Source organism: Pygoscelis adeliae, unplaced genomic scaffold, assembly GCF_000699105.1.
Source record: "Pygoscelis adeliae isolate BGI_AS28 unplaced genomic scaffold, ASM69910v1 Scaffold166, whole genome shotgun sequence".
Lineage (NCBI taxonomy): Eukaryota > Metazoa > Chordata > Aves > Sphenisciformes > Spheniscidae > Pygoscelis > Pygoscelis adeliae.
In genome coordinates, this window is record NW_008825156.1 from 2,404,398 (window position 1) to 2,431,896 (window position 27,499).

Genomic DNA, 27,499 nt, shown 5'->3' on the forward strand with positions numbered 1-27,499 from the left:
GGCATTCCTCTGCTCCTCTTCCAGCACAAATTTTTCCTGCGTCGCCTTGTGTTGATCGCCTTTGTTTATTGCACTGGTAACGTGCTGCCAAAGCCTAGAAATAAACAGGGAAGCAAGTTAAACAACCTTAAAACCAGCAATGCATTCTGCCAGCTGGAACCTTAGAGCAGACACTTTTCTGGTCTATCGATACTCCAGAGGAACTGTAACAGGATTGCTCAGCCACAGTTTTGGCTTGTATATTAAAGAAACCTTATGAGAATGGCAACACTCAATGCTGTATACAATGATCTACTGAAGAACAGGGGAACTTTCCCTTAGATAATATCACCTACAACATTCATTAAAATCCTCAGTGTTGTTTGTGTGAGTTATAAGATAGTTATGCTCAATTCATTGAGGTCAGTGGCCTCTTTAGAGGTGATTGATGTATAATGGAGAATCTGTTATCTTCCTCGCCCTTTCAATCATTTATGTTTAGGAGCCTTTGTGTTAATATCTATTCCTGAAACACAGGCTTTATATTTAAAGTTTAGAAGCATTGGAAAATGAATTCATGTGCACAGCTTGCAGCTGCACAGGCAATGTCGTACTTCTATATAGGACTAGCAACCAGGTCTGCAGGAAGCCAATTCAATCTGCAAGAAACGGATATGTACTTGTGCTCACAAACTGCAAGCACAAATGGAGGCTTTCACTTGCACTTGTTTTCAGCTGCCAAAAGATACGTGATCTGTCATATGATGTCTCACTGAGCCTCTGCCTGGAGGAGAGGATCTGCCTTTTACGAGAGAAAAATCATTACCTTTTTTTTTACTATAGCCAAGCTGTGATAGGCCTCCCCACAGTTCCTCTAATCAGAGCACTCTAATCTTCATTTCAGATTGGAAATACTTCTGAGATAAGCAGCTAGCCCTCCCAAAACATTACCGAGTGGTTTAGCGGTTAGAATAGGCACTGGAGATCCAGGCTGTTCCAGTATTCCCAGCTCCACAAAACACCAGTCCTCCATTTAGAAGATGAATACATTGCTGCATTTAATTTGGAGCTTGCTGTGAAGCTCTTAATTTAAAAGGGATACTGATGCTTTCATTATATTTCTATCACCATACGTTAACACAACACTTCCAAAAAAGCAGCCTCTTAGATAATTAACTGAAGGCAGAAGAACGCTTTCCTGTCCTTTTTGACACGTCACTCCCATTTTCCTGTGTATGAATCTTTTCTCCCAGAAACAAAGGAAGGAAACTCAATTCAACCTCAAAGTGATGGGGGTGGGGGAGGGAGGAGTGAAAATAACGGCCTGAGAAAATACTGCAGTGGCGTAGAGTCAGTCCTAAGGAATGCGGTGGTGTGAAGAGTGAGTCCTCTAATTTCAAGAACCTCAGAGGGACACGCACAAAATTGTTTAACAAGAGCAAATTACTGCACCAAGAGCTGCATGTGTCAAACAATGAGACCCTCCATGGTGAGCTGCATAATGGTATGAGCTTCAGAGACGTTCCAACGTTTGTGAAAATAGGTGATTTTCAGCACTGCAGGAAAGACTAAGCAATTCAGGCAGAACGTAACCTGGATTAGATGGTAATTTATTCATGCAGCATAATAAGGAGCTCTGGAATGTCTGTTAGGGATCTCTAGACTTCTTCCTTTTGCCTCCTTCCCCTGGATGCATGTATCATTATTAATCTCTGATGTAGCAAAGGGAGTCAGCTCTGGCAGTAAACAGAGAAATGGAGATTCCTTGTCTGCAAGACCAAGATTTCTCTTCTCCTTTAAAAGACTCTTCTTCAGAAGATTAATAGAGAAACGTGCTGCAGTCTGCTCTGCTCTGCAACAATGGCAATTGCACGACTGTAAGTTACAAATACAGACTTTATTGCCCATAACGTCCACTGCTGTCCAGAACAAACTAAATATTCATGTGTTTTTATTTTCGTGTAATCCTTTCTTTACCCATAAAAAGGGGAATCTTCTTAGTGTGATGCGATGCAACATCAAAATTAGATGCCCACAGGGAAGTGGCCAATGTAATGCAGAGCCAGGCAGCAAACGGCATGTACTGGCTTGGGATGTTAGCTGGTACTGGCTAACCGCATTGGTGAGATGGCAGGACTAGCTGGTTTGAAGCCAGTGCCACAAGATGTTGCTCTAGCTGTTCTTGCTCAAGAACTGGCTTGGGGATGCTCATTGCACCAGGTAGTCATTCCTTCCATTTCCTAAGTCATGTGCCAGGACTATATTTTTAGGTAATCCAGATTACCCTAAAAAAACTGGTGCAGACTTCATTGGAGATCTCAGCTGAGATTATAAGGCAGGGTTAAACATCTGTTTAATTACATTCTCTCATAAAATCCTGTTACGTGGTTCAAACTACTGCTCTGCTCATGCCAGGACTTTCGACATGATTCCTGCATCTAATTTAAGAGCCTGTGGTTGAAACAACCCTTCTTAACAAGACATCCAACCTCAGATTGACATCTTGCCCCTCCATAAAATATTCCAGCAGTTACAGAGACTCTGTTCATGATTCCTCGAGTTCGGAGAGAGTTGTTACTTTAGCAGATAAAATGTAGCCTCCACTATTTCTCAGCCCAGCTCCCTGGTTATTTCAGAGCTATACTTCCTGGAAATACTCCAGAGTTAATAGACTGGAAAAAAATAGGTAAATGGCTGGGTAATATGTGCAGGCAAAGCGGGTCACTGCCTTTCCAGGACTGTGCTGAGGAATTGGAGCCTTCTGATCAGAGCCCCACTTCCAGTGGGGAAGTGGCAGCGAGACGTTCCCAGAGCTCCTTACCTCTCCGACTCAAAGTCTGTTTGCTCCTCAAACAGCACAATATGGCGCTTCAGTCTCTGCCTTCGTACTTCACTGGTCGGGTTCCAGAACATTTCCGCATTCCCATTTTTCAACTCATTTATATGTACTTCCCCATCCTGAGAAGGAAAATCAAATGAAAAGGTTAATGACAATCAGAAACACAAGGCAGAAAATAATCCTGACAAATGGAAGCTGCTTCCGGATGATGATCAGGGATAGGGCTTGGTTAGAAGGCTTCTTTCCTCCTTTATCCCATTAAATTTCACTGAACGCTTCCTGAAAGTTTCTAAAATGAATGAGGCGAGGCATTCCCGGAAACACTGGCTGAATTAATCAGAGAAGAATTAGAAAGGGACCTGGCCCCTTTCGTTAGTCTTGTCCCCAGACAAGGGTACCAACAGAAGCCCTAAGGTGCTCCTCCTTCCCCACTGTTCCTCCCAGGTACGACCCAGCACATATAAACAAGATCCCTAGCTCCTTTTCCAGTCTTTCTTCTATTCCTCAATGCTGAAATCTCACGCAGAGCCTACTGAAATACCATCCTCTTTAGAAAGGAGAGCTAAAGCTGAGATACTCTCTCACTTTTTTTTTTTTTCAGTTTAGCCAGGTTTTTCTATTATTGCTCCTGAATTTCATTTAGCACTTCAAAATGACAGGGTCTTTCATCCTTATTCCTTGCCAATTTACTTGGCAACAAACTATTAAGCATCATGTCTCTGACCTGAGGTTGACTACACAATATTGCTGTGTCCCTGCTTAACTAAGCTGCTTCCCAGCCTTGCTCAGACGCAGCAATGTCACGGAGCCAGATGGGGTAGTTTACAGAGCATATAGTGAACAGCACGACGCTGACTGCAAGTGGAATGAATCAGACAATTACAGCTGTTGCACAGCATGAGCACTGGTGCCACTCAGCTGCCTGGACATGGTATGAGTATCATGCAAACCTTATTTAGGTCATGGCTATTGACTTTGCCTGTCACTGCCTAATTTCTTTGCATCCCAGCTGCTGCATTTTTTCCCCTGCCATGATCCCTTGATGCATGTCTCAAAGTCCACTTCCCACATCTTCAGCTGCGAAACTCCTTCAACCCCGAGGGACACTCATCCCTCCTCAAAGTCTCCCTCAGGACTTCCTCTGCCATGTCCTGAGGTGCCAGTTCCAGGACAGATCTCAGGTCCCCAGGAGCCCCCCAGCTGTGGATGGGAAGAGGCAGGCAGGCATTATCAAACATCACTATGTGCACCTCTAAGGGGCATATATACAAGCCCTCAGCTGCTTTGGTCCTGGGGCTGAGAAGCATCGGGATTTGCTTCCCTTCTTTATTCAGGTGGGTTTTCAGGTCCTGAGGCAGAGAATTAGCCTTTCAGCTGCGAGGGTTTCTGTCAGGAAACCAGACGGTGCCAGAGAAAAGCCTGCACAGCTCAGAAGAGCAGGCCAATACTCTCAGAGGGGAGGGAGGAGAACAAACGACGTCCCTACCACTGCACAGCAGCTACTCTATTCACAGCATGCAACTGCAAACAGCGGCTTCTGGAGCCACCCTTTCAAAGCCATTTAACTTCTTTTATACATAATTCTAATTTTGTCCACCACAAACAACCAGCAGAAAGAACTATGGAGGAATAAACTATTTTCAGGCTGATAAAACCCAAACAGAGAAGGCTGGAAGCTGAGCAGCACGCAACCATGTGGCTCAGCGCCTCACTTGATTACATGCTCTCACGGATGGTGTTCGCAGGACCTACCACAGACAAGGTACTCCACAGTTCAGCACAACTCACAGTTGCCAAGGCTCATCCTGCAGGAAAGGGAGCTCAGAATGGAAAAGCTACCCAGGCACAGGGAGCAAATCTCATTGTGTACACCTAGAAAGGGCAAATCTCCCAATTTCAAAATGGTCATTAGCTTCTTCTGTAAAAAGACAGATTGCCTGAGGGGAGGAGTCCAATACCAAAGGCTACACTGTGGTTAGGACCTCACTATAGAAAGGGCTTTATCCAGGCCTGACCTACTTTAAATACCTGCTTTAGGATGAGACAAATCTTATCTCAGGAGTGACAATTTCTATGGACTGGAAAGGGAGCATAGGTCAACTATAATGAAGATGTAGATGTCTAAATGTAGCTGAGATAAATACCTAAGTGTCCAGCCCAAAGCCAGGGCTCACTGCTTTTGCCTCAGTTACCAGGAGTTCCCAACCAAAACTCTAGCCTACATCCTTCACCATGCAACTTTATTCTTGCTGGATTTTGGCTTAAGGATGCCTTTGAGTAATTAACTTGTGGATACTAGGTGTGCAAAGGTGCTAGCTGCTCCGCTGACTATTCTGAGCTGCCCATGCAGATAGACCCTCACAGAATCTGTCTCTTGGTCCTTCATCTCATCAACAGAGGAATAACCATCTTCTATCATAAAGCTTTACTGTGAAAATAATGAATTTAAAACCCTGGGAAGTTCTTCCCTGATACTGCCATAGCTGGGGAAGTATTAAACACAAGACAAAAGGAAGCCTCATGATTTTCACAATCACACATAAGACACACTATGTCTCCTGCCATCAGTGCTTGTCCTAAGCCTGAGACCCTAAATACAGAGCCACTGGCTTTGATGGAAACCACCTCACCGGTCCCAGCTTTGGCCCAGGCTCTGGGAGTGCAAGTGTTATTTGCACTGCAGGTGCATGGGACTACGGAAGCGTAAACAACCTTGAGAGGTGTGGCCCAGAAAGCTTGGCTCGCCTGTGCTCCCTGGGGATGGCGGGAAGAGGCAGGACAGGGGCCCTCCACAGCCCCGGCTCCAATGCAGGGAGCCTGCCAAGGGCTGCCAGGCCTCCCACGCACCCTGCTGCCACAAGCACTTAAAATGTCAGCAACTTCGATTATCGTAGGTTACCCAGTGTCCATTGAGACTTGCTAACACTTCTTCTCCTGATTTAATCTTCCCAGAGATTTGATTAATGCTTGCGCTGCCACCGAAGAAGGGCTGTCAGGGGAGAATAGAAATAGAAAATATGATCAGTCTGGTGAGAACTGGAAGGGAGCCAAACACAGTGATGCAGCAGGAGGGAAGGAAAGTGCAACCTGCTTGATTTCCACTATTTCTGGGGAAAGGCAGAATGAATTCTAACACGGATTTTGACTGTCTAGCATTGTGCCCTCCTCCTTTTGATTGCAATACCAAAATCACTGTAGGAGCTGCAGGAAGGGCGACAAGCTTTCAACTGCATTAACGTTCAGCAGTGCAAAGCCTCGCCTTCATTGTAAATATGTTTATTGTCAGCTAGACATCAGGATAGATGTATGTGGGCAAGTCCTTCCCATTGTCCAGAATCACATTACAGTTTGCACCCTTACACTTGCAGCCTTGTCCAAAGAAAAGGAGCAGCACTAATGCAGTTGGTGACCTTTCCTGCTTATGGGACAGCAACAGCAGTGTGGCACTGCTGATGGCTGCATCTGCGTGAAGTCTCCAGTGTGAAGAAATTCTCGTCAGCAGCAAACAAAAAAAGAAAAAAGGGTATTTCCAGAGTCAAGGAAAAGATTCTCAGAACAATGGAAAATTCCCCTCACCTCCTGCCTGCCAAACACAGGAAACAGCAGTGATAGAATGACCAGCTCTTCCATTCATACCACACAACATTTCTTCAGACATTTTAGCAGCTACTTTCCAATAACGTTTGTACAGAGAAACTTTTTTTTTTTAATAACAATATAAAACCAAATTTCCCACAACACCCATGGAAAAAGAAATCACAAGTATCTCAAGAATCAATGTGTGCATTCCAGCAGTGAATTGGTACATATCCAAACTAATAACAAAGTTATGGGGTTTATCTTTAACTTCTCACAATTCTATTAAAAAAGGTGGATAACAAATATTCAAAGCAGAGCATGTAATTAAGCCACAGGGACCCTTCTGAGTCATGTTTGGACTAAACATTTTGTTTTCAAGCCAGAAAAGAAGGGTCTGCATTTTAAGCTCTGAAGTGTTTGTAGGTTTGAGATGACACTGACCGAAGTCAGGGAAATACTCCATTGGCCTCAACACAGTACGTCAGGCCTATGGGAAGAACAGGCTTTAAAGACAAATATATGCAAATATCAAGGAAGTACATGGGGCAACAGTTCACTTTGTAAGGGCAAATAAAGACAGAAATTATTGCCCCCAGAAAAACACAGTCTGCAAAAGACTCCCCTAACTCCAGTAATCCCTCACAATTTTGTCGGCTAAGGCTACAACTCTAAAGTCCTGCAAGCTCTCAGTTCTCCATCTTTCATTTTATGTCCAGTAAGAAATTGTTTGTTGGAACAGAAGAGAAATGGATGCTCCTTAAAAAGCAAGTTAACTGTCCAAGAAAAGTTACAGGTCATCACTTTCCCTCCCAAATTTTAACACATGTAACTACAGGAATGCTCAAAGATGTCTCCATTTTATCTGTATAACATAAATTTGCACCACCAGACTTTCTAGGGGAGGAAATAGCTACATGAACAAGTCAGTACAAGGCAATGACAGTGTGGCTCGTCAGTGTGATAGCCACTCAAAATTATCTGCCTGAAAATGGGCTCTTACCCTACCATCAAGGCAAGGTCCTGTAGCCTTGAGAAACACAAGGTACAGTTCACTGTAATATCTGCAAGGTAAGAGTACGTGTGTGATGGCTACTGGAGAGCTACACTGAAGATCCACATCCTAACTTGCCTCAAAGTAGTTTGTACACCTCGCTGTATTTTGCAAGCAAAAATAATCGTACCTTCCTAAACAGAAGCCACACTGTCATTGCCAAACATTCAGAACAGAGTTTGGCCGGTAGCCAGCTGGCTGGCAGTGAACAAGTAATGTGTAGAACTCAGGCTTCCTGGGTTGAAATCGACTTGCACTAGGCAAAACTGACTGCAGGATGATGTCTCCTCTCTGGGTAGGCCACCCCGTGGTGCATGATATATAAATGATCTGGTGTGTATGGTCAAACCTTGCCTGGAGTGCAGGGGCAAGCCTGAGACCCATTCAAAATGGGGGCCACAATGTCTCTTACCTTTAGCTTGAATTCCAGTTCTGCCCTGTGGTTAGTTTTCTCACAGTCAATGGTAACTTTCCCCCCAAGCTCCATTGTCATGGTACCGTATAAAAGTCCTGAAAGGGAAAAAAGAGACTTAAGAGAGGGCCCAATGGAAGCAATCTGCTTTCTCAACTCAAACTGGGTCTCACTGACACACTGTGAAATTCGCTAGTTGGCTTAAAGTTTTGGAAAGACAGAAACCAAAGTTTCTAGGAAATGGCTTTTCACTATAAGCATGAAGAATCCTCCCCTGAGTCCATATACCCCATTTATTACACCAGCTAGGAAATAGCTTGACTCATAGGTGCTGATAGTGTATCTGTGGCAAGCTGAAAGTGGGAAAGGAAAAATAAGGAAAGTTGTGCCCAGCAACTTCATTTAGACTAGTGCTTAAACAGACCCAGTCGCTTCTCACAGGATGGATGGGGCAGAGAGGAGCTGTAACGGAATTCAGCAGAATCGGGGAGACTAGCAGTCATGTAAGGGACTCCTTTTTACACATGCTTACCATTTCTGAAAAGGTCATTTGCAGAAAATGAAAAATTGACAAGAAAAAGATTTATGCACAGGAATAGTTCACAGAGGGTGTGATTTACAGAAGTTACTGTTTTCAGGTAGCTTGACCCTCCATCAATACTAACTGAGAGGTCAACATGCCAAAATAAAAAATATTCAAAACCCCAAATTGGATCCAACTCTTGCAGGAATAATTTTATCACTGTGGTTGAAATGCCGCCAACGCTTAGCATCCTAAAGAGAAATGCAAAGTTACAGCAGTGAATCAGCAGCCATCCCCTGGCCTCAGTGCACATTCAGCTCAACAGAGCAAAGCCACACGGTAACAGGTATCAGCCTCACTGAGGCAGCTCATACACTGAGGAATATCATGATTAGAGTAACAAAGAAATCAGAAGAGAAGTCAGGAATTTCCTTTATTCTCAAAAAGCCAGAAACTATATTAAACAATTTCAGTGTTAACATTAGAAAAACTTTTTATCCTCAGAAGCTCAGAAAGGTACTCTTATCCTTTCCATCTTCACTTTATCTGCGGTGCAAATATGCAGTATTTTTTTGTTTCTACACAGTGTTAAAACTAACTTAGATGGGCCTAATTCTGTCCTCAGCTCTGCACAGACAAATCGAAAAGACTTCAGTGAGGATTACCAGTCTTCTGCTGAGCGCTATGACTCATGTGTGGAGCAACTGCTCCCTGGAATTACCAGTCCCTGCGGTGCCAGGTACTCAAGAGGGAAGAAGAGAGCCTGTGCAAAGTTAGTCAGTAAGATACCATTATATTATTCTTTCTGTTTGCTTCCTATTTGAACAGTCGTAACTTACCTTTACAGTGGGCGTACGGCATAGTAATTATATAATCTTCCCCCCTGTTTAGAAACATAAGCTTTGCTTTCCCATCCAACAGTGCAGAAAGTGAGTTACCTAGAATTTAAAAGAACAAATACATATGCATTAAAAAATGCATGTTATACTTGGTCACTCATCCTACTTTAGAAAAACATTTCCATTTAAATGTAGGTCACTAATGAAAGAAGAGATATGAAATGCTAATAAATTCAGGACCCTGCAAATCATCTGCTGTTGGAGGCAGGCAGTTCCAATAAACTCTCTGCTGTATGGCTCATATGTGCTCTGGCATTTAGCCCCTGTTGCAGAAAGGGCAGTAAATTAAATAAGCCATTAGTGGGATGCAGAAATCAGTTCCAATTCTTAGAAGTTTTTCAGGTCCTTCTGTTCTCACAACTTTTCTGAGTGTGTATGATCCCAAATAACAAATAAAATTGCCAGAAGGACAGCAATGACTATTTACAAGTGTTTCAGCAAATACATTTACCAGAGGATAGTACTTAAGAGGTGTTTGTCTAAACAAAAAAACTGTTTCAAATAGCAACACTGTTTCAGAGCCTGCAGTTGTGCTGTCTCCATTGAGATTATGATTGAAGGACATTTTGAAGCTCCAGGGTTCAACTCTCAGAAATCTGGGAGCTAGATAAATGGTTACATTTATACAGAGACTTTTGCAAAAGTCAGTTGGATGATCAGATAGCTATAAAATGACTCATCTGTGAGCATATGCAAAGTAGTCTGACAACCAATTGCCCATACACCCTCACGAAGCTTTGCTTTCTGAAAACCACATTTTTAAAGCTCTCAATTTTTCTATCTGATTTTTTTTTCAACATCAGTGTGATCTCCCACTGAAATGGTGGAAATGGGGAAAACCCAGGAGAGCCAAGACAAAGAATTAGGGTGTCCTGGTGGTAGATCTCTTAAGCATTTCTTTGTTCTTAACTCTCAACACACTCAGGAGTGATTGAAAAACAAGCCAAAACCAATGCCACAATATTACCTGGAAGGTGCCTAGGCTTAATGCCTTACCATAAAACTTGGACCTAGCTAGAATGCTGCCAGTAATGCAGAATCCGTCCTTCCTATTGCTGACGTGAAAAGCTGACACTGGTGGATGATGGGAGACCTAGAAGAAAAATAGGCACAGGTCATTTACAGCAGTCTTTACAGGCGAAGCAGAGTGGTGGGTGCATACACAGCCTCACACGGTGTTACACACGCTCTAGGGAAAGTGCAAGATGGAAGCCGCAGGACTGAGCAGAGTACTCTAAGCCCCATCCGTACCATTAACCTCAATGTTAAAGGAGGGAACATTGTATGTGAGGCCATTATATATGAGAACATTAGATATGTAAACTTTCTCCCCCACCCCGTATTTTCTTGTCCTTGTGCATTTGAGATCACTTTAGGCCAACAGATACACTGTCAGGTTTTCAACACAATAAATGACAGTGCAGAACTTTTTGGCACCATCTGAATAACCTCCATAAAATGGATGCAGTGGCTGAAAGAAAATAAAACAAAATAAAAATTCTCTGATTAAATAGGAAAAAAATGTATGTGAAACAGGGAGTCCCTGTACCAAAGCCCACATGGTCCTCAGATCCCTTTATTAACACTGTAAATCTCAAACTAAATTTTTTCAGGCCAGTTTACTTGTGAGCTCTGCCCTTCATTTATTCCCAAAGACATAGAGATAAGCCCTCAATGTACTCCTATTAAAATCATTATAGAAAGTTTAGAAATAAAGGAAGGTAGGATTTGGTTATGTGTTTTATGCCCCTTTTGACAGAGGCAACACAAACCACATTTTATTAACAATAAGAAAACAGTAGGGCAGAATCCCACGGAAAAGGTCGTTATTGAAGAGGCTGATGTTATATATGGGAGACCTGCTTTTATAGTCTTGAGTGCCCACCAAAGCTCACATAATCTCTGTAAGTCTAAAAAGAAAAAAGATCAGCAGCTAGTTTACCCCGTGCCCCACTCTGGATGTTTACACAAAACTCCAAGTTCCTCTCCTAGGGTGAGATGAGGAGCGTGTTCCTATGCACGGAGGTGCAAGCAGGCTGCTGTTTGCAACACCTGAGCGTCCAAATAAAGCAACTTACCTGTTCTGCTATGTAAAATGTGTGACTGTTCGTCTGAGGGTGAAACCAGCAGCAGCGAAACGTCTCTCCCAGAATAGGGTTGTATGGCTTTTTTATTCCCTGAAAAACAAAGTAATCAAAACCTGCTACAAATGAAGATTTGCAATTCAGCTCTACAGAGATGGCCATAAAACAACATAATAATTTTCTCCCCGATGTTTTAAACTAAGTGAATCACAAGGATCAAAACTGAAGAACTGGTTACATATATCCTCCTAATCTAATCTTTTAATCTGAGCCATGGATTCATCTGCTATTCTCACCAATTTAATCTTTGGTACTGCCTGATCAAAGCTATACAAGATGATCAAACTTTACTCTGCTACTGTATGCAGCAGGTGCATACTGACGTGGAAACGTGGCACTACGGTACTAATGCGCCTGAAAAGAGAAAGGAGACCTGCTTTCAGCAAAGGGAAAAATCTTGCATCTGAGGACATGTTACTCATTGATGACTAGTTTTGCCTTCTAACTGTCCAGTGCAAAGGCTCTGAAGTTGATCAACACTATTTTGCACTCAATATCTACTCTGAAACCAAATGCAACTTCAGTTTTAAAAGTAATGGTCAAAGTCTTCTGAACAATAGAAGAGGTAAAGTGTCAAAGGAAAGGCAGTAAAGAAATACGCAACCATAGCAGAAGATTTCAATGCCTGTTACAATCCCAACTTCATGCATTCTTTTACCTTTGGCTTCTTGTAGAAGCCGGACAGATACCACCTCAAAACTTGCTTCATTCGACTGTATGGGTCATCTTCAAGGACAGCCCTGCAGGGCAGAACATAAAATGCTCTTTACACTGTTCAGATATCACACTCATTTCATACCACTATAATAACATTAATTTCAATAGTATTTCCCCAGTACTAAAGGGAAGTAACTTCTGTGCTGCTGCCAGTGAAAAAGGTGTCTGCCAGCAGAAAAAAATTTTTTTTAGTAACGTACATCATACAACACACACATAAACTCTTAAAAAGTGGCACCCCTTGCCATGCACTCCTGCAAAAAGCCTAATAAAATTTCTGGGGTGTATCAGGTTTAAGTGGACATTCAAGTATGTTAATGTGGGACTGCCACTCACACTAGCATTTAGTTACAGCTAATAGTACAGTGTGAGCCATGAGAACAATAATACTTATGCCACCAAAATCAAAGACAATTCTAGTTTTCTCTCTTTTTCTTTGTTTCTCTCTTCCTTAAAAGATATTTAAAGCTGATGTGCTACATGGCCTCTTTCAGTACTTTGAGATTTCACACAATAATTTAGGTCAGAAGGGACTTCTCAAGGTCACCTCGTCCAACCCCTCCCCGCTCAAAGATGAAGTGGAAAGTAAACATAAACAATAGAGTTCCTGATATTTCCAACCATTTAGTCAGATTTGAAAATCAAGCTGGATAAGTTCTTGCAAAATCCATTTAGAAGGATCATCCATACCACAAAGAGGTTTATTTAACAAAACCTCCAAACCTCTTGAAGTTTTCTTAGATCTCAACACTGAGAAGAACCGTTTCCTTAACTTCAGATGTTACAAATACCACAAACAAGGCTTGAAAATACCACGATTCTAAAATTACCCAGAGGCAGTGGAATAAACATGAGTAGCTAGTGCTGCTATTTGAATATTGCACACACTGGTTTTAAAATACACCAGGCATATCTCATTGAGAAGGCTGGTCCTATCTGCAAGTATAACATTTTCTATTTTCTACTCTGCTGCTCCCAGCGGGTCTCTCTCATCAATTGTGTTAAAAGATGTTTCTTATTTGTTTATCAACCAACATAATCATATTGCTTTTGGGGGCAGAAGTGCTTGACAATTCTGTTTGCTGTCCTGTTCCTCTCTGTACACGAGTACACCAGAAGGTGGCACAGCTCTGTTGCGAGATGCTCAAAGGCATGAGCTGAATCCCCATCAGTTCCAGCCAATGCTGGTGAACATCTGCACGTGCAAAGGTAGTTTTGTCCGGTTTAACTGTTTTCCTCGCTTCCTTGCCCCTCACTGGCAGCAGTCCATCTTTAAAAGGTCACTGCAGCTGCTGCCTGACTTGATTTACATTGAATTCAGCGACCTGGGTATTATTTGGGAGCCTTTCAAGCATACAAACGCACCCCAGCCAGCACCAAGCTAACACTGTAACACATTTTCACAAATATAAGAAAAGTGCCCAAGTCGGGCACGCTCTGTGTGCTGCTTACTGAGAAAGCAGGTCAGCATGGTAGTAGTAATCAGAGAGTTTGTTAAGGAACGAGCGTGGCTCCAGGATGAAGGTGGGCAGCACCACCCGTGACAGGTCCATGCCAGGCCGCAGCTGCTTCAGCAGGATCCACATCAGGCTCTTGTTCTCCTCAGAGACGGTTTCTGTTTGAGACGATTCACCTGTCTATGATGGGAAAAGGGAAGTTCAGGGCAGAAACAGGAACACCATTTCTTGCGGGTGCATTTACCTAGAGGATCCAAGCTCACCCAGGCATACCTGGCCCCGGCACAAAGGTGAATGCTCAGCTACACCACTGCAAAGAGATATCAGCTCTGTCTCAGGAGAAGTGAATCCCCAAAGCACTAAAGTGAGTGGTACAGAGAGACTTGGGCCTCTGTGAGAGCTGGGACGAGGCAGGGAGCACACGTCTGCTGTGCTCCTTCCTGAGCCACTGCCTCTACACACCTCAGGACTGCGATGGTCCAACCTGGACCAACATTAACCAAGGGGACTCTGCAGTCCCTCAGGAGGTGTGGATATGCCCAACGCTGTTACAGCATCACTACTTCCAGGTGGGATGCATACAAGAAGCTCCTCTCAATCCCGTTCTCAGCAAACGAGAGACTGTAAGATTTACTATTATATGTGTAGAAAAATTTAGGAGATAAATGAGTAATCAACAAAGAATGGAAGCAGTCCTCCAAGTTCAAAATAAGACAAACTGATAGTGTAGGTACTGTAAAGGCCCCATTGCCAGGCAATGTGCACAAAGACTACAGCACCCCCCAACGCTGCTCAGTGCCCTTTGCAGCAGAAGTGTAGGTAATGGTAAAAAATTCAGGGAATATGTTGTGGTTTCAGCTATAACTGTGTAGTTCCTCTCCATTCAGTGGGGCTACGTGAGTTTAACATGGTGGAATGGGCCTTTCAAGCCACTGGGGAAAGAAAATGAAACTAAATTTTCAAACATGAATGTAATTTTAACGCATCCTAGGCATCAGAATTTAACAATGAAAGAGAACACTTAGGCTTTCTACTATTTTTAGGCAAGAGATTTCTGTGAGAAAAAGGGCATGGATCCAATTCTGGAACGGACTTTGCTTTGGGAGAGGACACATAGCGTATCCCAACAGGATTTGCAGATGGTGTAAATCACTAAACACTCCTTTTCACCACCTGAGCATTCCCAGCACCACCTTTTTGGCTCCCAGTCAGCACTTTTACTAGTCATGCAGAAACACACTAAGTCCAGCTTGCAGGCTGAGGGGAATTTCAGATTGAGGAACAACAAAGCTCTTTTCATTTCATTGCTTTTCCATTATCATACCATTCTTCTTGTGACAGTCTGATGCAATACACAGCTTGAATCTCCAAGAAGAAATGGAAACCATTAAGGAACGTAATACCACAGCATCAGCTAGGGCTTACAATACATATGGGTCTGTCAGAACTTTCATTATTTATCCAGGTTCTCAAGTGTGCGTGTATTGGTAATATAAATTAATGCCATGTTGAAATTTCTGTACAAAGTGTTACTCAGAATGAATCACTGCAGAAGAGATGGATGAAAAGGAAAGGAGAAGAAGGTGCAGGAGGATGAGAACAACTTCAAGTCATTTCTGGTTTGCTTTCCCCTAAAATACATCACCCTCAATAACCCTTTTTATAACTTGTTAAAACTAAAAGCTTGGAAAAAAATTTTTTTGGTTGTCAATCTACCTGTCAAGGAGGTGTCTTTTTTATATTCTAGAACAATTTTTGCAATCTCAAAGTCCTTCTGACACCTGTCTCTGCCTTCACATTCCTACTGCAAACAAGGCGAAGCTGGAACGTCAGATGCACAAGCACGCACCTTTCAAATGCATACAGATGCACATACATGCACACCTTTCAAATGAGGTTTCAAAGCCAAGCTCAATATTTAACAGTGATAGTTTGCATCTGTGACCTTTGTCCTGCCAAATCTGAACTGTACACACAGACTGAGGGGCAGCAGTTTCAGTTTAAGATGACAGTTGATGTTATTAGTTGGCACATGTTTACCTTGATACATCTCCGCCCGTTGCTGATAGCAAACTACGTCATTGCATACAACCCACTTTTCCTTATGTTACTGTCACCAGTGGGATAAGACTCAACAACCAGTCCTATGTGTGTGTCTCAGGTGACAACAGCTCCATCTCTTGGCCAACAACAGAAATCTAATAAAACATCTAATGGCCAAGGCTACATGGCAATTCTTTTTGAAAGCCCACTGAATGTTACCTCTGCCTGAGCAGCCACACTATGGTTAGCCTTATTTTATGCTACACGAAGTGTCACTCTACAGCAGAAATTTAGTCCTTTCCATTTGGTTCGTACTGCATTTTTTTAAATTTTAATGTAAAACTGCAGAGATCGCTCTCATTCTCACACATCCACATACACACATCAGTGCTGCCTGTAAGGCTCATTCAAACACCAAAGCATCAGCCTGCCCTACCAACACTTCTAGGACACGTTTGACACATGGCAAAAGGTCATTTCAGAATAAGCAGCTGATAGAAATTGTTTGCCTTCATTTTGCTGTTGCTTAGTTGCTCAGCTATATTCAGAATCCCCTGTTTGGACCCAGTTACCATTTGCTGTGTGTCTGGGGTGGGATTTGAAGGGAGAGATGCACAAAAGAGGAGTTGGGTTTTTTTTGTCTCTGTAGGCAACAGTTCTGTTTGCAAGCACAATTTCTACAGCAGGGGCTTGCACCTCACACCTGACATCTGAAATGGCAGCAAACATGCTACCTGGATTAGTGGCTCTAGACCACAAATTGCTGCTCTGGGGTGTGGTTGGGCTGTGGAAAGGAGGAGACAAAACTGAACTCCTCCTGCACCTCTGCAAGGTGGTATGGTAGAGATGTTCTTTTGTGGTCTTTCATGTAGGTTGTCCTGCTATAAGGAGTCTGTGGAGAAACAAACAGGAGTAATATAATCTGTGTGTGGGACACCTAACCATTCTCAATGTTTTAAGTTATCACTCAGTGAAACACAGAGTGTAATTATGATACATTTAACCATATTTGTTTCCTCAATATTAGTAGTACACTTTCAGGAAAACATTGAAAGAGGAGCATAAGAGGCTGGTGAAGGGTCTAGAGCACAAGTCCTGTGAGGAGCGGCTGAGGGAACTGGGGTTGTTTAGCCTGGAGAAAAGGCGGCTCAGGGGAGACCTTCTCGCTCTCCACAACTACCTGAAAGGAGGTTGTAGCGAGGTGGGTGTCGGTCTCTTCTCCCAAGTAACAAGCGATAGGATGAGAGGAAACAGCCTCAAGTTGCACCAGGGGAGGTTTAGATTGGATATTAGGAAAAATTTCTTCACCAAAGGGGTTGTCAAGAATTGGAACAGGCTGCCCAGGGAAGCGGTTGAGTCACCAACACTGGAGGTGTTTAAAAGATGTGTAGACCTGGTGCTTAGGGACATGGTTTAGTGGTGAACTTGGCAGTGTTAGGTTTATGGTTGGACTTGATCTTAAGGGTCTTTTCCAACCTAAACGATTCTAAGATTCTAAGAAAGAAACAGCTTTCGAGCAAAGTGGTTTTCTTTGAGCACCAACAAGACTTCAGCTTCTTTGTTCAAAGCGATAGGCAAGGGAGTGCTCAGAGCCCTCCCGGTGCTGGAGCAGAACTCCTCCACTGCCTGCCTGGACTGATTCTCATCCAACACACTTGGCTTCCCCAGCTCTCTACCGCTGCCTTCCTCAGAGGTGTCACAGTGACATCCAGCTAACAAAGGCTCTTATATGGGACAGAAATGCATCCTCCTGCCGTTAAATGACATGAGAAATGGCTTTCCTACAAGAAACTGTCATTTAGGAATCAAGTGGCTCAAATGCTCCATTAGGACACACAAAAAGGATGTTCCATGCATAATGAAAAAAGGAAAGTATCATATTTGGTATCACGCAAGGACTAAGCATCCTAATTGGCCAGGATACATGCCCAGAATAATAATTCCCCCTCCCACTGGCTCCACAAAGCACTGTGCCAATGCTATGCAGCTGTTTAATGCAATAACTGGTTAAAGCAACTGCTGATGCTGGAAACACGCCAAAGCACAGTAGTGGAGCTGCTGTTCATAATGCATAATTATTAGAGCACATGATAATTCAACATAATTTAGCAGAAAGCTGTGCATTGCTTTATCTGTAAAACACTGGAACTCACAAAGCTGGTTCTTAACTGCCATGCATCTAAAAGGCTGAATGACAAATACTATGAACAGAGACATTTTACCAGAAACAGGCAGTGATTAAAACATTTTTTTTCTTTTACCTCCCCAAATTCCTCATAGATCTGTTCAATGTAAGTCGTCCCTTTCCTTCCTGGAGAGATCTCTCCATGGATTTCTGACTGATCGCTCTCACTTTCATTTGTCTTCCGGCTGTTCTCATGCGTTTCATTCTCCGACTCTTCTATGTTGTCTCTCTCGGACTTGTCCGAAAAAGCATCATTTTCCAAATGGTGGTGGTTCTCCAGGGCTGATTCATTCAAACTGCAACACACAGTTCATTACTTGCTTCAATTTGATTTACAAAGCCAGATTTCTTAAGGCCTTTTAGACAAGGTAAAAACACTCCCCAGGACTCAAAATAGGGTGTGCAGCCCAGGAGAGTACACAACATTGATTTCCTGAATAGCAGCGTTTTTATCACGGAAACAGTGAGATATTTTCCATTAAAACTCTCCCCTCCAAACTGCACTTTGCAAAATGTGCCACACAGCTCCACTTACCCACCCTTACAGAATTGCCGCTGGCTCCGGATGGGAGCCCGCATACCGGAGAGATACGGAGCACACACGAACACCTACACTACTGATTAGAGAACTGAAGTGTCAATCAGGAGAGATTTTTCCCTTTACAGAAGCAAATCAGTGGATTGTAGCATATGGGAAAAATGTGACATTATGGGATACATTTTCTTTTCAGTACTATTGCTACTTTATTTCAACAGATGGTGGTCCTAAGTCAGCCCTGCACTAGAAAAGGCAAATTTAAAAAGCAATAGAAGCAAGTATTTTTACCCCCCCCACCCTCCCCACCGCCCCGAAACTAACCTGGGGAATGTGCTTCCCCCACATAACGCTGTGTGGAAGAACTGAGTTGAAAGCATGGACTGGACAATTACATGTAAGAAGAATACCCAGATTATAACAGCATCCAAGGGAAAGTGTGGAAGGTGTAGCAAGCTTCATGCTCAGTGATCCAGGCTTTAGAGAATGAGGAGAAAGCCAAAAATTCTGTCTCAAGTAGCCTATAGCATCTCCATTTGAAAAAGCAGATGCAGTTCATATGACAGATGGCAAAGATGATTAGATGGGCCAGAGGTCAGACGCTGAAAAGTATTCACTAAATGCCCATTTTTTCAAGTGATATTTAGCATGGGCTTCAGTTTTCCCTATTCGTACATGTCTTCGCACACACATCACCTCTTTCATGGCCTAGCCTAGCTCTCAGGTGCTGACCTTCTCAGCTTGACTTTCCTCTGAAAATTTCTTACCCAAGTCCTCACGCAAAATTGCCCTTGGATAGAGCAGTAAGAAAAGATTTCCAGCTATACAAGGAGTTTCAGAGGATCTAAACAGGCCCTGGATCTTGAAGAGTTTTGTTAATTCCTGTAGTCCATCTCCCTCTCAAAGCAAGATTTCTCTCCTCAGTACATGGGAACGTTCTGTCAAGCCTGAAGTCTCTCCATGATGGGTCTTTCCTCAGGCCATTGTGGGCATGTTCCAATTTTGATCATAGATTAATGCTGAAAGTTCCCATCCCTTGTTCTCCCTCTCTTTTTTTTTTTTTTAAAGATAATTAGGCATTGCTAGTTAGAGCCAGATTAAAAAAAACAGCCAAAGAGTCAGAACACAGAATTGGCATCAGCTTTTCAGAAGATCTCAACCTCCAACTATGCACTGAAATAAGCTCATGATTTTTAACACGCCAAGCGAGCCACATTGTGACAGCCACAGCTCAGTTTCTGGAGAAGCTCAGTTTCTAGAGTTCTTTTAAAAGTGTCGTCTACAGTCATTTGTATACATATGTATGTATGCATACATGACTATGTGTGTATATATATTAACTACAAGGCTTTTTAATTTACAATTTTACTGTAAAATAAAACTAAGATCATAAATCAGAGAGTCAATGACCACTATACTCCAGCACTAATAATTTGCTATTAGATATTATGTGGTTTCATCGTTCTAGTGCCAGGATGTTACTACTTTTTTTCAGCTAGCAACCAGCAAGTGTAATGACTGATAACCAAATACACTGGAAGCATAGAGTATAGCACATGCATGAATTTAAGACAATAAAGGAGGAAAAAGGTGAGGAGAGAGCTGTCTAGAGACATTATCCCATGATTCCTCAGCACAGATACTTCCCGGATGGTAGGTCCAGGAAGTTATTAGTTATTAGTTGCTGATAATTTAAATACCTAATTTATTTCTCAATTTTTCAATGATCAGCTAAATATGTGTTTGTTTGTCTGTGGTTGCTATGCTCCCTTACCTAGTGAAAGTTTTCTCCATGGGGTAAAAATGCTTGAAAGAACAGTTCATTATAAGGCTTACGGTTCATGGCAGAGAAGTAGCACTTGTTTCTATTTCACATTTGTAAGAAGAGCAAGTGTTTTTCAGTGTCACCCGCCCCACATTTGGGAAATATTTGAAGTTTCAGTGGAGCAAATGACTCTTTTCTTAGTTTCCTCTGCTCCCCCCCATTATTTTTTAAAGATTTCAGATTTAGTCCAAGAGGGAATTAAATTCACATGAAATCCCACTCAACTGTGTACTGATAACCCAGCAGCCACAAACAAGGCAAGACTTAACACATCCAGAGCCAAGGAGCTGCTCTGGGGAACCGAAGGGAAAACAGATGCTCCTCATTGAGGAACAAATTTGAGATGTTGAAGTGGAGCCAGGCTCTTCTATTCCTCCAAACAGAATCATCACTGAATACGTACGATATGCTAAAAACAAAAGCCATGCTATGAGCTTAAACTAAAATCAATGCAAGGAATTCCCAGGGGCTTCCAATGAGATTTGGACCAGGCTCTAAAAGCTGGGAGGGAATGACTATACTAAAGTCAACACTGGATTTCCACCATGAACATGAATAACTTGGCGTTTTTCACGGCTAATTTACTGTTTCAGCATATTGGAGCTGTGCTTTATTCTCTAGGGACATTCCTGGAAACTTCAGTCAGTGACCAGTACTGGGTTTGATCCCGCTCTTCTACACAAACAAAGCAAAAAAAACTTTGGCTCTTGTCAAACAAGTAAACCAGCCAGATTCCTGGGGTTGTTGGAGATAAGACATGGAAGCCACAAGAAATACAGCTTCATATTAAAAAGAAGAGTGCCTGGTGCCCTAAAGGCCTCTTGTCTAAATCACAGATTTACACAGTACTTCAGCCTTTGATTCACTTGCACGGTTCTTTCCCTCTCATTTTTATACACTACTAAAGACATGGATTTTAAAATCACTGCATAATCTTGACTTCTTTCGCAGCAGGAAAGGAGCAAAGCAGCCAGCAGACAAATGCAACTTTGGCTCAAAGGAAGATTCGCCTTTGCCAACTCCCTTGGGTTTTGTTCTCCCTATAATATCAATCATCTCCCTTTTCTCTTTCTTTTCTTGACAGAGTAGTTTGGCTAATTTGAAGATAGAGTTAAATGTAATTAACTGCCCCCCTAACAACAGCGTGCCAATTTAATTGGTAAGATTCCCTGTAGGGAAGGAATTTAATTAGAATGATTGAATCCCTATGAGGAAGCCACTGTCAGTGGCAAACCAAAACCCCTTTGCTCAGCACTTGCACAGTTTTGGTTTTGCATTCTCCCTTGTTTAAATGTTCTTTATTCCTCCAGGGATGACAGCAAGTCATCCCCCTGTCCCGCAACCATCAAACTCCCCTGGGCTTTAAGCACTGGGGAAAGTCTGGGTACAAATTAAAACCAGTGGTAGGACTCAGAAAGGAGAGTGTATTGTCCAGACGACCAGACGCTGAACACCCAGCTTGAACCAGACTCAGCTAAAATCTGAGCCTGTCAGAAAAATCAGGTTCCAATTGTGGGTTGAAAACTCTGCCACATGTGCTACTGCTGAGCCCCATAATTCAAGAAGGCTTTTAATGTTGAACAACTAAGAGGTGAAACAGAGGCATCATTTAAGTGTCATTTACGCATCATATTTTGAAGAAATACTTTAATACAGTTTTAACTGTATCTTCTGTACTTCCTTACAGTAGCCATGGGTCTGCCTGAATGTTCTCGATACCACAGGCTCCACCTTAATATTGGACTTCTGTACACATATCCATCAGCTGAAAACCAAGTCCACTGCATTCCTGGATTCATTATCACAGTGAGCACAGTCCTAAAAGACTCTCTCTTAGGCAGAAAGAGATTAGAAAGTAAAGTATTATGGAAGAAGCCCAAGAACAATAGAAATATTTGCACAAGTACTAGAGTACATGCCCTGGTAACACATCCGATTTCCTTCTCTTCTCCCACTGCTCTTCAGTAAAGCTCTTCTTCAAACTCCAGCTAAAAACCCAAACAGCAGGACTGGAAAACACATGCTGGGAATACCAGATCTTTTCAGAGCAAAGGGCAAACCAAAATGCTGCCATCCCTTTGGTCCCACGGGACCAGAGATACCTCGACATTCTGAAGAGGACTCAGATCCCTGCTGTTGTTATACTTATAACAGAGCCTAAGAAAACCACTTAAAAGTGAAGTTCCACTGTGCAAGGCATCATCTTTGCAGACTGCAAGAATTGATACCCTAAAAACTGTGTAACTAACGGTGCATTGCTGTGAGCCCTAAGAGTCAAATTCGTATCAGCAGAACTAGAAATAAACACTACATCTCCCAGTTCCCACTCCAAGGGCCAAGGAGCTATACCAGAGGGATTTTTGAAGTTGCCTATTTAGCTATAAGCAACAGATAAGGCCTGGGGTTTTGTAATGCTTACAGAGCTTTGATGCGAGTTGTTCCAAAATGCTGCAGTAATACTAGGCATACGAAAAGAAAGGCGGCTGTGGGGGCTTTTTTCCCTTATGTAAAAATTTATCTGATACATCAAGGAAGAAATTGGAAACCACTCAAAACCCCTGTAGAGAGAGGAAGTAATTATAAAACTAAGGATGCGGTGTGTGCACTCTACTGACTATGACACAGTATTATTAGAAAAGAGAACACATTACTAAAAAATAGATCAGACTCAGAGCCATATGTGCTAGCCAACAGACAGACATTGTTACGGATTGTGTCTGTATAACTACTCTAGTAGCTAGATTCTGCAGTCTTTACTCAGGCAAGCCATTTTTCACGCCAGCATCTCCAGACAGCGTTTTGGCCTAAGCAGGGGACAGAAGAAAATTGTTTACGTACACACAAACACAGCTGAGGTTCTCCCCGGTCTGTGTGCTCAAAGCATTAGGTGACAATAAACCTCATATGCACCAAACCCATATATCAGTGATGGATGCAGCAGAAGAACATACAGGCTGGTTTTTAAACAGGTTTCCTTAGTGGACTCTGGCTAGATTATGCTAAAGTTAAAAGAATGACCAAGTGTGAGCCATGCAACACCCCTCTGTGCTTTAAGTGATAGCCCCATCTTACTGGAAGAACTCCTGGTCTGAGATAGTGCTTGTGTGCAAGAGGTGGTTGAGCCCCGCATGTGCAGAATCGCTCGAGCAGTTCATTTCTCCATCCTTTCCCTGCTTGGAGGCACTGAGCCGGAAGAGGCTGGAGCAACGCAGGGCAAGTTCCAAAGCATCCAGCCAGCATCGGCCTGTGAAAACAAAGGGAATTATTTAAGCACAGGAGAGTAAATAAGACAATTCATGCATTGCTTCTCAAAAGCTTCTTGCCTGGGAGTAAAGCTCATTATAATTCATGAAGTCACTGTGTACAATAATCTATTTTTCATACATCTAATCCCTAGGTTATCTTGCCAGAAATGGTGTGTTTTAGTGGCTGCATGAGTGATACATCTGCACAGGTAATACAGTGGGAAGCTCACCCCAACTCCCCCTTCCCTGATAGCATCTCTTCCTCTGATCACCCACAACCCGTCCACATCCCCTTTTGCCTCTTTCTGATTTTGTCCAAGATGCGGGAAACGTGTACAAGTACTGTGCTTTCAAACCACCTAGCAGCTCATGTCTGCAAGTAATACACCCCGAAAACACATTCAGCATTTGGCATCCCCACCACACACACTACCCAATGGCAGGGAGATATCGAGGCACTGCGCTGTCAGGAGAGGCCCCTGCTTGGTATGGGATCACTGAACTACAAGCCAGCTCCGGGGTCCCACACAGAGTGTAGTGCCGCAATAACAATCAATTTTATTTAACAATAAAATCTAACAAGAGCCAGGATGATCAATACTTGCCAGAGTGATTAGGACTAGAGGAAGTTGCTTGTCAGGCTGTTTATTTTTCCTCTTTCTCTGTATTTTTTTCCCTTTTCTGCATTCCTTCTCCCTGCCCAGTCCATCAGGTAATCTGGGTGGAGCATCAGTTTTTCTTATCTTGAAAAAAATCTTTACCTGAAGGGTCTACTTTGCAAGTAACAGAAACTGTAAGCATGGCACAGAGATGAGACAAACTGCAGTTCCTATGCACAGCCTCACTGGATTTTCTTAAGGCCTGTGCAGGTCCCACAGGCAGGCAGCAAATGAAAAGCACGAGAATCCAAACTGACCCTTGACTCCTTTTGCAATGATCCATACAAGCCTACAAAGTTGTGTGTTAGTGTTAAAGCCTAACCACAATAATGCTGGAGTCACTGTATTCCTGGGAGCACCTGAAAATAGCCTGCTTCTGTAGTGCAGTCATTAATGAGGCCAGGACACCCGCAAATTGGCTGAACATTCAAGAATTGAAGTATCAAGGGAGTTATCCTCTAATTTCAAGCATGTTTAACAGAGCTCTTCATTACACTACTCAGAATATACTTTGCAATAATTAGAAGTGTGCTTGAGAGGCAGTGAAGAAAACAAAAGGATTTTGCTCTAGCAATATCACGTGCTACAAACAGGTTTTCCCTGGACCACATTCATTCCTAGGCCCCATCTGGGAAATGTTTCTATTACATTCAATTCTATCACACACTTAGCATCAAGCATATGCCTAAATCTCACTGGGATCCTGCTGTTCTCTTGGGCAGAATTCCCATCAATTTCAATATGACCAAAATTTGGCTCTATAAGAAGATCAACAAGAGTTTAAAAAAAAAAAAAAATCCAGATCATGTGTATATAAAGAAATGTTTATAAATTTGTGTAGCTTTCAGTGCTTGCTTTGATACAAAGCTGCAACCAGTGAGAGAGAGAAAAAAACTCCAAAACTTTGAAGAATTGCACTTGAACACCGAGCCACAAACACTGCAGGCCGTCATTTATTCTAATTTCATCCCATAAATTCCTTTGGCATCAGCTTATGATTTAATAATAAAATCACACATAATGGTTAATAAAAGATTAGGAAGGTTGAAGGCTGTTGGAATTGATTTCATGCTATTTTGTATTTAACAAATATTCTTGCATTAAGGCTTTACACGCAGAGATTTATTCCCTTCTTGCCTTGTGGAGGATTTGCATGGATAACCCATTAGAGTTAATGGCTGCACTGAGCACAAATCCACCTCCTCCTACATATCCCTCCTCCCCGAAACCCACCAAGATGAAAACCTGTTTCAGGCTATTCCATACAAGCAAGCACACTCCTGCTTAGGCTCACCTCCTTTGACTTTCCTCTCTCTTTACCTTTGCTCTTCTTTTCCAGTTCTGCAGAGTGAGGACTGCATGATTTGACATTTGGAAATGCTGCATACGTCAAGATATTTTTATATTCAATGGGCTTGTAAAATCAGATGCTTTGATAGGTAGCTTAATTTGCAGCAGCATGAGCACTTTGGAGCAGTAACGGAGGTCAGCTCCTCAGCACCCTGCAGCACCCACGTAGAGACATTATCTTATGACGGTTATGGCAACACACTGGCTATGTACGCTTTCTAACAAGGGCTGCAAGGGTGACCCCAAAGTCTTCCTCAGCCATCTCCCTTACTGTGCTCCTGCAGCCCACCCCTCCCTGGGGCTGTAGGCAGAGCAGGCCGTGCTGGCCACAACCCCACAGGCAGCTCTCTTACCCCCCCACCGCCACTGCCACAGGTATTCACTGGTACTAACATGAGCTTACAGGCTTGGTCAAACCTTTGGGGTCCACCACATTACCAGAGGAAATTTCTGCATAACATCTAGGTTTTTTATCTCTTTAGATAACTCCCTGGAAGGGGTTATAAGTAGCTCGAATCTTTTTTGAAACCTTATTCAAGGAGCCTACTTAAAAAAAAAAAAAAAAATTCATTTTAATATTCCAAGGCAGAGACACAAAGCTTTAGAGGAACTCGTTGTGCATTAGCAGTCAGCATTACTTGTGCCCCGCAGAACACAGAAATGGCATCAGTGTACACCCTTGTTTTCATTTCTAACACAGCATCCCCAAGCTAAGAAATGGGCCTTCAGCCATCAGGTGGTGCTGTGAATCCAAACAAATATATGCCACGAAACAACGTAAAATATGGGATTTCCTCTGCAAAGGAAAAGGTTACATTCTCTGCAAGTCAACAGTGTGTTAATTGCAGCACAACACTGTGAAATTATACCCTCTCAATTTCAGGGACTGCACACAGACAAACCTGTTTCCTTGCTAAAGGCCTACATGAAATGTTTTTACATTTGAATGATCTTGCTATTGAGTAATATTCTTCTTTATTGTGAAAATGATACAAAAATGCTAGCATTTGGATTACTTAATTGCTTACCTGACAAGACTACTCACCCCCTCAGGAACTGCAGAAGGGGAAAAAAGTATGTGGTCACATAATTAAAGGCTGTCATCTACAGTCACGGTAGTCTGCATGAAGGCTTCATGCTTACCTTAATTCTCACATTTTCTAATTTTGAGTGGTTGACTCAAGTCGGGGTTTTTTGTATGCAAGGTAATTAGATCAGAGAAGGATGCAAAACGTGGGTTCCTTCAGAGAGGAATGGCAGCCCAATATGATGAATATTAAAGGAGGCAAAAAAGAGCTGCGAAGGAGTTACAATGGTATTCTTCTAAAAGCTTTGAGGTTGTTAAAGCTGTCATGTAAAACACTGCAATCAATTATCAGTTATAATTTTCCACAAATTGTGGCTTAAACCAGCATATGTTTAAATTCTGAAGGAAAACCCAAGAGCATATTACCAGCCTATGGCAGAATCTCCCCATAGGCTTTTAAGCTTTTTTTATATCAAATGATATATTACTCTATCCACTGCAATGATTACTTTTGGACAATTTCTGCAGAGAGCACGTTGTCTCAAAAACACCTGCATTACCTCCTCCTGCTTGGGAGCTGTGAACTAAGTATTCCCTTTCAAACGTTATTTCTGAGCTTGACACTTTCTTCATTGTATTTAGTATTTTGTCATTGACTTCCAAAGGGCAGCCCGCAGAGTAAGCTCTGGCTCTTACCTGGGCTGCGGAGGGGGAAGGATGAAAGAGAGAGAGAGTAAAATAGTCCATCTACACATAATGCTCCCATATATCTCACAAGCCACATAGAATGGTTTACAACACTCAGCAACAGAAATCTTTCATCCAAGCTAACAGAGTTCTCAGTGAGGATAGTAACGGGGAGAAATGACACCCCACCCAGAGAAGATTCCCAACTCTGACGTGCAAAGTCAAGTCCAGCTAGATCACTCATACTGGCAGCCGGCACAAAGACGACATTTCACATCACCCATCTTTCAGCACCTGAACTCTCAGGTAGGTGGGTTGCCCAGCCACCTTTGGCTCCCTCCAG

General features: G+C 42.6%; 1 protein-coding gene across 1 annotated transcript in view; it reads right to left on the minus strand.

Annotated features, from left to right (window-relative positions):
- Positions 1-27,499, minus strand: part of OSBPL5 (oxysterol binding protein-like 5) — a 111,961-nt gene that overhangs the window by 5,226 nt on the left and 79,236 nt on the right. The window contains 11 exon segments of the mRNA XM_009328537.1: positions 2-94; positions 2,801-2,937; positions 5,718-5,807; positions 7,861-7,958; positions 9,223-9,321; positions 10,279-10,375; positions 11,361-11,459; positions 12,085-12,166; positions 13,596-13,780; positions 17,905-18,124; positions 23,261-23,432. Of these exon segments, the coding sequence (XP_009326812.1) occupies positions 2-94; positions 2,801-2,937; positions 5,718-5,807; positions 7,861-7,958; positions 9,223-9,321; positions 10,279-10,375; positions 11,361-11,459; positions 12,085-12,166; positions 13,596-13,780; positions 17,905-18,124; positions 23,261-23,432 (1,372 nt within the window).